General features: G+C 36.2%; 1 protein-coding gene across 1 annotated transcript in view; it reads left to right on the forward strand.

Annotated features, from left to right (window-relative positions):
• LOC123528736 (protein NEDD1-like) overlaps positions 1-10,472 on the forward strand; it is a 33,220-nt gene extending 22,748 nt beyond the window's left edge. Inside the window, exons 12-14 of the mRNA XM_045308693.2 lie at positions 294-498; positions 2,299-2,774; positions 3,687-10,472. Coding sequence (XP_045164628.2) covers positions 294-498; positions 2,299-2,774; positions 3,687-3,791 — 786 coding nt within the window. The 3' untranslated portion in view covers positions 3,792-10,472. The remainder of the gene's footprint in view (positions 1-293; positions 499-2,298; positions 2,775-3,686) is intronic.
• The last annotated feature ends 898 nt before the right edge of the window (positions 10,473-11,370 follow it).

Below are 11,370 nucleotides of genomic sequence, written 5' to 3' on the forward strand. Positions count from 1 at the left end.
GAGGGGAATGTTAAAAGAGAGGAAAAACAGCTTTCGAATTATTTGTAAAAAGTAAGAGAAAAAAGACCAGTATTTATACTGACTGAAGAAAACATTGAATTCATTGACCGGGGTGGTGCATGTGAGGATATAACACAAAGTGATCAACAAGCTATTTAAATGGATTGTGTTTTAGGCCGTTACTGAGTATATCATAAGGTTTTATATATCACATGTACACTATGTTTTGTAGTTATTTTCTTTCTGGTCTGGTACCAGTGGTATAAGCTAGTTTGATTTAATTTATTTTACAGAATAACATACCTTCATTGAAAGTAACACATCCAAGTGTTGAGGAAAAGTACGATTCCAGCCGAGTTTACAATAAAATGTCCAGTCACTCAGTATCAGATCATACAACAAATGAAACCTCTCCCAGAGAACATTTACATCTGTCAGATAGTCACTCCTCCAATGAGAATATATCATCCAGTCAAAAACATGTTGCCTTTGAAACAGGTACACTTACTTTGTTTTTTTGTTGCATTTTTAGCTCACCTGAGCACAAAGTTCTCATGGTGACCTGTTGTGATCACGCTGTGTCCGTCGTGTGTGCCTCCATCAAGTCGTCCGTCCTTCGTCAACTTTTCCCTATATGTATATAGTATAAACTTATAAAATCTCCTTGTATAAAACTATTAGACCGATTTTAAAATGATTTCACACAAATTGTTCTTGTGTGAACTTCTACAAATACTGTTCAAATTTTTCTCATCCGTCAAAAAACATGGCCGCCAGAGGGTGTGGTCACTTTCCATCAACAATTTCTTTAAACAACATCTCCTCCAAAACCAGTGAATGAATTTTGATGAAACATTATACAAGTGATCTCTGGGTAGCCCTCTTTCAAAGTTGTTCAAATGGTTCTGGTTCATTGAACATTTGGGTTTTTTGGTTAAAAATAGGTTTTCGATTATCAGACTTTAAAAATCTTTTTCTCTAGAGCTTTGATATTTGACATGTTATATAAGAGTGTGACTCTCTACCATAATTGTCCAAATTATTGCCCTAAGGTCAAAAATGGCCACACCCCAGTGTGTAACATGTACTTACTAATACTATATGCATATATATAAGAAACTTTGAAAGTCTTCATCTCATAATCAATGAAAGCTAGAGCCTTGATATTTGGCGTGTGATATCAGAGTTGTACTGTCTACTGTAATTGTTCAAATTATTGCCTTGGGTTAACAAATGTGTGTGACATGTATATAATATAGGCTATCATAGAAGAAACCTACGGTAACTCTGCACTTTACTTGTATTATTACGTTATACAAACACACTTGAAGCCTTGTACACAGATGAGCGCTTTAGGGTCAATGACCCTCTTGTTATTGTATGTGTTAGAAGTGCAATGAAAGTGTAATGCTTTAAACACAACTAATGCATTGTAAACAGTAATAAATATAACACCAGCTGCAGTTATTTTCGTGTGAATATTTACTATTCTGTTGTCTTTTCCAATTTATTGTTTATGTTTTGATTCATCCAAAGTTTCTTTAAAGTTAAGAAAAAAATTTCTGAAAACACAAAATCGGACATTTTTGTTAACTATTTGAGCCGCGCCGTGAGAAAACCAACATAGTGGCTTTGCGACCAGCATGGATCCAGACCAGCCTGCGCAGTCTGGTCAGGATCCATGCTGTTCGCTAACAGTTTTTCTAATTGCAATAGGCTTTGAAAGCGAACAGCATGGATCCTGACCAGACTGCGTGGACGCACAGGCTGGTCTGGATCCATGCTGGTCGCAAATGCACTATGTTGGTTTTCTCATGGCGCAGCTCATTTGACTCCCAGGTTTGAGGAAGGCTTTTTTAATGGAGTTCAAATTGTTCATCACTTCCATATTGCATAGTTTGATTTTTACATAAGAAATAGAATTCAGCTGCTTAAAATCTTTTTGTCACATCATTGACATTATGGGAGTGAAGTAAAGCCGTAACATAATTTTGATAATACACTACATTTTGTAGTGTAATAAAGCTTTGACACTGACATCGTTTTAAGTATAGGAGACTTTGGTCGAATTGACTTGGTCTGTTAGAGGTAAAGAAAGGAGAAATTTGATGTTTTAGCAGGAAAAGCTTACAGGTCATAAAAAGAATATAACATTTGTGTTTTTCCAAATTGAATTGTTCAAACGTGTTGAATAAAATTGATTAAATGCTTGGCAGAGCCTGGCATTTTATTATTTTATTCAACTTGTTAAATAGATACCTGGGTAGTATCCTCTATTTAAATGTATTTTCATTTCAGACCAAGAAAAATACTCATTCCTCGCCCAAAGTGGTTCCAGTACAGCTAATGGTGTTCAAAGCCCAGAGCTCAAACGTCAAAGACAAGCCCATAATCACCAAGTGGGTATGAGTGCCTCACCTCAGTTTTCCAGCATGCCTCTCGATGATTCTCCAGGAAGTGCTCATGGTAGTGCCCGAACACCAGACGGTGTGAACGCTCAGTCGTCTGTGCCAAATAACATTGACTACCAACATAGTGGCAGAAAAGAAGACAGAATAGTGAAAAATGATGGAAAAACGAACTCCAGAATGTTAAGTGGAGATATGGGTCAGTTAGCGGAAATAATTAGAAGTGTAGTTCAGGAAGAGTTATCAGACTTTAAGAAGGATATGAGATGTGTGATGAGAGACGAGGTAGATGATATGGTGGATCAGTTACATAGAGATATTATCAACTTACAGGCAGAAATGCTTATACAGTTTCAAATTCACCAGGTGAGAATTAACATATAATAGTCTAAAATTACAAAATTTCTGAACTGTCAATACATGTGGTGGGTTACTCAAAAAGTAATTAGCAATGATATAAAGTTCACTACTTTCTGACTTTTGGATTTTTAGCTCACCTGTGCTCATGCCATACTTTCAGGATAGTTATTTTCTCTGATCCATCTCTTGTCCACAATTTATTTAAGATCATCTCCTAAACCATAAAGCTAGTTTCAACCAAACTTTACAGGAATCTTCCTTGGGTGATCCTCTTTCAAATTTCTTCATATCTAGGTATCTTTGCAACATTCTGGTTGCCATGGCAACTCAACCAAAAGAAAATCTTGTAAAATCTCCTTTGACACCAGAAACCACTGCCCGATACTAATAATTTCACACAAAAAATGTTTCTTGGGAGATTAGGAGATTACCAAATTCCTTCAAATCAGTCTCATTAAAATATATGGTCACCACAATTCTTATCAGAACATTTTAGAAAAAATTCATCTGTAAAATTTTACTTTTAGTGTTCATAGAGAAGTTAAAGTTTCTAAATGTTCACAAGTTCAGTGACAAATTACTTTTATGTTCACAAACAGAAGTTTTTCTTTTGTCTGAATCTTTTGTATTTTCTCAGAGATGTTAAAAGTTGTGTTCATTGACATTTTGCTTTTAAGTTACAAACACATATATTTTTCTATCTAACTTTGCTTCATGTTCACAGAGACATTTAATATTTATGTCTTCATTGACATTAATTAGTTTGCATTAAGTTCACAAACACAGTTTCTTTTCTGTCCAGCTTTGTTTTTTGTTCTCAGAAATGTGTGTTCACAAAAACAGATGTTTTTATTTTGTTGATTTTGTATTATTCAGATACATTCCTTTACTCAGTTTCATTCCGTTTTATCTTCACAGACAGAGATGTTACATCTTCTGGAACGTTACTCGGTAAACCAGGATCTTGTATGTGAAGTTCAGAGATTACAGGAGGAAGTGAAGAGATTGAAAAAGAACTTCTGATCATCAGCCGATCTTTAGATGATATTAAATTCATGAGCTGCACCATGAGAAAACCAACATAGTGCATTTGCGACCAGCATGAATCCAGACCAGACTGCGTGGATGCGCAGGCTGGTCTGGATCCATGCTGGTGGCAAATGCACTATGTTGGTTTTCTTATGGCGCAGATCTATATTGAACAGATATACTACACAAAGACAAGCAATATAGAATGTGTTGTTCATTAATGACAATATACTTGATCTACATTGCAATATATATGTGGCTTCCAGTGTTAGATACTGCATTTTTGGTGAATGAACAAGAGGGCAGATTATTTTACGAAAGTTGAAAAGATAGGGATAAGTTATTGTTTCAAGTAGAAACAGCCAGTGCACTTTTGGTAACAGACTAGACAGTGTTTTGTAAAAATAACTTCTGAGGAAATTTATTTCTTATATTGTACATTCCGTTTGATTATCTTACAAAAAGTCCCCTCAGCTTTTTATATGCCAAATGGTGCTAGTGTGTGCATTTGATATAACAAACTCTTCGTTCATTATGATAAATATAGCCAGTAAGTGTACTAGCTATCACTGGGTAAAGGTTGTTAAAAAGTGCCTAAGAGTAGTTAGCTGGTGTAAAGTTGAAGTATATGTTTTAATATAAAATTACATACTTGAGTTGGCCTAACAACGATTAACTAAGATGTGATACAGAAGTATATATTTTGGTTGGCCTAGCAACTGTTACAAATAAAGATGTAATATAGAATTATATACATTGGTTAGCCTTACAAGGATTATTTTTTTGGTGCTTTTGTAGAAGAATATATGTACAAATGAAATGGAAATGAAAAGGGACAATGATCAGACCATCATTGTCCACAGTCTTCAAACTGTAAAATGTTTTTGTACTATGAATCAGACATTAAAGTATAATAGGCAGATGACTAAAGCTTCAGTCACTATTCTTTAAATGTCCTCTCAAAGGGTCATTTGGAAGGTAGAAATAAGAGCTGTTGATGTTTTAGTACAAGTCTATAAGTGAACATTGTTGATTGTCATCTTGCTAATTGATTTGTGATATTAATACCGTATAGTAACAGGATATTATTTTTTTTTCATACTTTCATCTTTTGAAATTGTTGTCAGTTAGATATTTATGGATTATTATTTGTGTAATTCAGATTAGCAATAGTTTCAGGTCATAAAATGTCTGAATGTTTTACACGTGTTTATGGTACAGGGTTCCAGCAGTGACAAATTATTGTTCAGGCACCAGCAAAGTCAAATAGGGTTATGGAAACATGGGAGGGGGAATGAGGATACAGGAACCATTTTACGATGACACAATTTTAATCAGAGATACATATTTAATTAGTTTAGGGAATAACTACTACTTTGTGCATTGATGTAAATTAAGGTGATATAGTGGTTAGCACTGGACAGCTTCAATTTGAAATGTAGACTAGTCCTCAGTAATAATCTGGAACAGTTGCAGCGAGTCTTGTCACTGGATTGGGTGACTTCAGTTTATATATAGGAGATGTATTTGTTACTTCTTGGTCTGCTATATTTTTCGTGTGATGATTGGTAAAATACTTGATGATTTCCTCTTGGTGCCCCACAATAGAAAGAAGAACAACTGACCTCAGTGCACACTGTTGTTTACTATCATCAGAAATTTATAAATCATAGTGGAAGATCTGTCTCAGATTTGAAGTCCTAGCATAACTTCATGTACTAACTTAGTGGAATCTCACCACACTTTAACTAACGCATTATGTTAACCAGTCATGCATTTATTACGTAGAGGTAGCTTTACCGGAACTTGTTATAGAATCTTTTTATGCCCCCGGCATCTACTGATGCGGGAAGCATATAGTGATTGTCCTGTTCGTTCGTCCGTCCATCCATCCGAGGTTAACCAGATGGGACCGTTTCATCTAGCATCAATACCCCTTACTACAATGACTTGATACTAATGCAGATGTAACCTGTGACCATTCATCATCTTCAGACAACACCCGACCTGTTTGACCTTGACCTTTACCTCATTTTGGACTTAGGTTGCTTTATATCGGCCATCTCTTGGTTAACCAAATGGGACCGTTTCGTCTAGCATCAATACCCCTTACTACAATGACTTGATACTAATTATTATTATTATGATTTATATAGCGCCCTTTTCATGATCAGTTTCACGTTCAAAGGCACTTTACATAGTTCAAATGCAGCCACACAGGGCGTATAATTCCTCCTCTACTAGTACAGACACAGAGCGATCTGACCAGAGGGACAGAGTGAGACAAAGCCCCCATGACAGAGAGATCAGAAATCAGATACAGGCTTGTCCGGCTAACTTAGCCTAGCTCGTTGCGAATAGACAGCCTGGTTCTTAAACGTGCCCAGTGTATAGCACTGATACACGCAAGGATTGCCTGGGTTCCTGACCAGTACACCTCTAGTTGGGTGGGAAACACTGAAAAAGCGTTTCTGAGAATTCCTGAGTAGCTGCCGGGGATCGAACCCCCGACCTCAGGATTGGAAGGCCAGTGTGTAAACCACTGAGCTATCCATCCACTACTAATGCAGATGTAACCTGTGACCATTACTCATCTTCAGACATCACCTGACCTCAGTTTGACCTTGACCTTGACCTCATTTTGGACTTAGACTTACCTGAACCATAAGGTGCAAAATCTATCGACAAGGATGCCACCGGGGGCATCAAGCGTTTATTGAACGCAGCTCCTTGTTTCAATATAAGATAATTTAAAATGAATTCTTCTGTTATTAAGTTGATTTGCTGCTCTAGTTCTGTCAAGGTTATAACTATTAATACCATTCAGATGAAAGAAGTTCTCCTGTTTTATGTTTGATATGTACTGGTATAACATTTAAGACAATGGTATCATCTTTCAGTCATACTTAAGATTTAAGTCAAATATCAAAATGCTTTGCTGGATTTATGTGTACAGTATTTTCATAATTTTCAGGCCAGTAAAATTCATCCCATAGTCCAAACGTATTACAGAATGTAATTCTATTTTGCTTTGCTTAAATAAATGCTTGTCTTGATCAGGAACAATGATGTATGATTAATTGGAATTAGGTAGATTATATTTAATTCTGTGCTTTTTCTTCTTTATTTCAGCTTGTTGTAAATTGTTGTAGTAACTTTGAAGTTCAGAAAAAAGTTTATATGAATAATAACAATTCTAGAAGAAAAACAGCAGAAATTGAATAATGGAATGATAAATATCTTTAGTGCCAAGACTTACTAACAACAGAATTTTTACGGTGATGTAAATATGATGAATATAAGGTACAGATATCACTGAAAGTTGCATTTCCTTTGAGTCTTTTAGGATATTTATTGTTATAACAATTCAGATGAATCTTAAATTTTTGTCAAAAAAATCAACAAAAATGGTTAAATCTGTGGGTTTTTTTTAAATACCAGGTAAGGAATTAAATGATGTAAAAAAGAAAATATTTCATATTAGATTAAAACACTCATCTTAACCCGTTCAAGGGCATTACAAACGTTATTTTCAAAATTTGACCTCCATAATGCATTCTGTTAGGTCATTATTTTTTAGCTCACCTGTCACGAAGTGACTAGGTGAGCTTTTGTGATCGCGTGGCGTCCGTCGTCCGTCCGTCCGTCCGTCCGTAAACTTTTGCTTGTGACCACTCTAGAGGTCACATTTTTCATGGGATCTTTATGAAAGTTGGTCAGAATGTTCATCTTGATGATATCTAGGTCAAGTTCGAAACTGGGTCAGGTGCGGTCAAAAACTAGGTCAGTAGATCTAAAAATAGAAAAACCTTGTGACCTCTCTAGAGGCCATATTTTTCATGAGATCTTCATGTAAATTGGTCAGAATGTTCACCTTGATGATATCTAGGTCAAGTTCGAAACTGGGTCACGTGGGGTCAAAAACTAGGTCAGTAGGTTTAAAAATAGAAAAATCTTGTGACCTCTCTAGAGGCCATATTTTTCATGGGATCTTCATGAATATTGGTCAGAATGTTCACCTTGATGATACCTAGGTCAAGTTTGAAACTGGGTCACGTGGGGTCAAAAACTAGGTCACTAGGTCTAAAAATAGAAAAACCTTGTGACCTCTCTAGAGACCATATTTTTCATGAGATCTTCATGAATATTGGTCAGAATGTTCACCTTGATGATACCTAGGTCAAGTTCGAAACTGGGTCACGTGGGGTCAAAAACTAGGTCAGTAGGTCTAAAAATAGAAAAACCTTGTGACCTCTCTAGAGGCCATATTTCTCAATGGATCTTCATGAAAAATGGTCAGAATGTTCACGTTGATGATATCTAGGTCAAGTTTGAAACTGGGTCACGTGCCGTCAAAAACTAGGTCAGTAGGTCTGAAAATAGAAAAACTTTGTGACCTCTCTAGAGGCCATATATTTCATGGGATCTTTATGAAAATTGGTCAGAATGTTCATCTTGATGATATCTAGGTCAAGTTCGAAACTGGGTCACGTGCGGTCAATAACTAGGTTAGTAGATCTAAAAATAGAAAAACCTTGTGACCTCTTTAGAGGCCATATTTTTCAAGAGATCTTCATGAAAATTAGTCAGAATGTTGACCTTGATGATATCTAGGTCAAGTTCGAAACTGGGTTACGTGCGGTCAAAAACTAGGTCAGTAGGTCTAAAAATAGAAAAATCTTGTGATGTCTCTAGAGGCCATATTTCTCAATGGATCTTCATGAAAATTGGTGAGAATGTTTAGCTTGATGATATCTAGGTCAAGTTCGTAACTGGGTCATGTGCGGTCAAAAGCTAGGTCAGTAGGTCGAAAAATAGAAAAACCTTGTGACCTCTCTAGAGGCCATATTTTTCAGGAGATCTTCATGAAAATTGGTGAGAATGTTCATCTTGATGATATCTAGGTCAAGTTTAAAGGTGGGTCACATGCCTTCAAAAACTAGGTCATTAGGTCAAATAATAGAAAAACCTTGTGACCTCTCTAGAGGTCATATTTTTCAATGGATCTTCATGAAAATTGGTCAGAATTTTTTATCTTGATGATATCTAGGTCACATGTGCTCAAAAACTAGGTCACTATGTCAAATAATAGAAATAACTAGATCATACTCAGTTCAACACTGGGTCATGTTGGGATAGGTGAGCGATTCAGGACCATCATGGTCCTCTTGTTTTATGCCCCCAAAGGGAGGCATATAGTTTTTGAACCGTCTGTCTGTCGGTCTGTCAGTCTGTCCGCATTTTTCGTGTCCGGTCCATATCTTTGTCATTGATGGATTTTCAAATAACTTGGCATGAATGTGTACCACAGTAAGACGACATGTCGCGCGCAAGACCCAGGTCCGTGGCTCAAAGGTCAAGGTCACACTTAGACATTAAAGGATAGTGCATTGATGGGCGTGTCCGGTCCATATCTTTGTCATCGATGGATGGATTTTCAAATAACTTGGCATGAATGTGTACCACAGTAAGACGACGTGTCGCGCGCAAGACCCAGGTCCGTAGCTCAAAGGTCAAGGTCACACTTTGACATTAAGGGATAGTGCATTGATGGGCGTGTCCGGTCCATATCTTTGTCATCGATGGATGGATTTTCAAATAACTTGGCATGAATGTGTACCACAGTAAGACGACGTGTCGCGTGCAAGACCCAGGTCCGTATCTCAACGGTCAAGGTCACACTTAGACATTAAGGGATAGTGCATTGATGGGCAGGTGCGGTCCATATCTTTGTCATTCATACATGGATTTTAAAATAACTACGCATAAATGTGTGACACAGTAAGACGACGTGTCGCGCGCAAGACCCAGCTCCGTAGGTCAAAGGTCCTAAACTCGAACATCGGCCATAACTATTCATTTAAAGTGCCATCGGGGGGCATGTGTCATCCTATGGAGACAGCTCTTGTTTTTTTTTTGTTTTTTTTGATAAACATTTTAAAAATGCTATAAAAATGTAAAAAGCACTTTTTTCCATTTAATTCTAGGATAATATATATTCAGTAATTCTGTTTGTATTTTTAGAAGTTTTCAGTAATGTCAGCCTACAATTAAGGGAACTACAGAATTTGAAATGTAAAAGTTTTCATGCAGTAAAAGTCCCTTTGTTGTCCCATCAGAGATCATATATGCATCGGAGACCAGTACCTCTGGTGTGCAAAAAAAGAATCCTTACAATGAAAATTCTTGAAACAAAAAAGAGTTACTGTGAATTTGGCAATGTTTATAGGGAACTAATTTTTGTGGCCTTCATGAATCTACTGAATCAGATCCAAATGATAAATTTCAAATTTATGTTGTGTTCAGAAGTTGAAACCCAGGGATTTATATTGCCACAAAATAGCTGCTTTGGTCAAAAACACAAAAATTTTATGCACAATTTTTTTTTGTGCTTTAATACATAGTTTATTTGTCCAGTTTACAATAGTATTTATAACAGAGAATATTAAGGTATTTATTACATCCTGTCAGCTGGTAATGAGATCTACACTGTCAAATGAAATATGGAGGTCTAGATTTCAACTTACCGTTTAAAGTATTAGACAGATTTGTGCTGACACTTGATATTTCTGAAGGATATATACTTGAATGAATGCATTTATATGAAATAATCTCTTTTTACAATTTTGTTACTGTTTATACTAAAATGAAATTAAAGCTTAAAACAGTGAAAAACTCCTTTTTGTATTTTTTGTCAATTACCACTTTCATTTTGAAATATTAACCCATCCAGATGCATTTCAGTTGTGAACCTGTACACAGCTATTGCCAGTTCCACTGAAATATTTTGACCAAAGGTTGAATATTCCAGAAGTCTGAACTCTCAGTTGGCCAGTTTGTTGTTATATCATGTACAGATAGCACATACACATTTTCCTGTTACAACATCTGCAGGATCCTCTAGGATAGGTTGATGTCCCAGCCAAATAGGGTGAGAGTTCCAATGTATTGCAAGAAATTTTAAAACTTTCAACAAACCTGTGTTAATGCTGTCATAGCATGCCATAGAGCATGTAAAAAGCTAAAAACAAGAGGACCATGATGGTCCTGAATCGCTCACCTCTTCCCACATGACCCAGTTTTGAGTATGACATCGTTTTTTTCTATTATTTGACATAGTGACCTAGTTTTTAAGCTCATGTGACCCAGTTTTGAACTTGACCTAGATATTATCAAGATAAAAATTCTTGACCTAGTTTTCGAAGGTACGTGACCCTGTTTTGAACTTTACCTAGATATCATCAAAGTGAACATTCTCACTAATTTTCATGAAGATCTCATGAAAAATATGGCCTCTAGAGAGGTCACAAGGTTTTTCTATTTTTATACCTACTGGCCTAGTTTTTTACTGACCTAGATATCATCAAGGTGAACAATCAGATCAATTTTCATAAAGATCCATTGAACAAAATATGGCCTCTAGAGAGGTCAAAAGATTTTAATAATTTTAGACCTACTGACCTAGTTTTTGACCGCAGTTGACCCAGTTTCAAACTTGACCTAGATATCATCAAGATGAACATTCAGACCAAATTTCATACAGATCCCATGAAAAGTATGGCCTCTAGAGAGG

The sequence above is a fragment of the Mercenaria mercenaria genome, chromosome 13, assembly GCF_021730395.1.
Source record: "Mercenaria mercenaria strain notata chromosome 13, MADL_Memer_1, whole genome shotgun sequence".
Taxonomy (NCBI): Eukaryota; Metazoa; Mollusca; class Bivalvia; order Venerida; family Veneridae; genus Mercenaria; species Mercenaria mercenaria.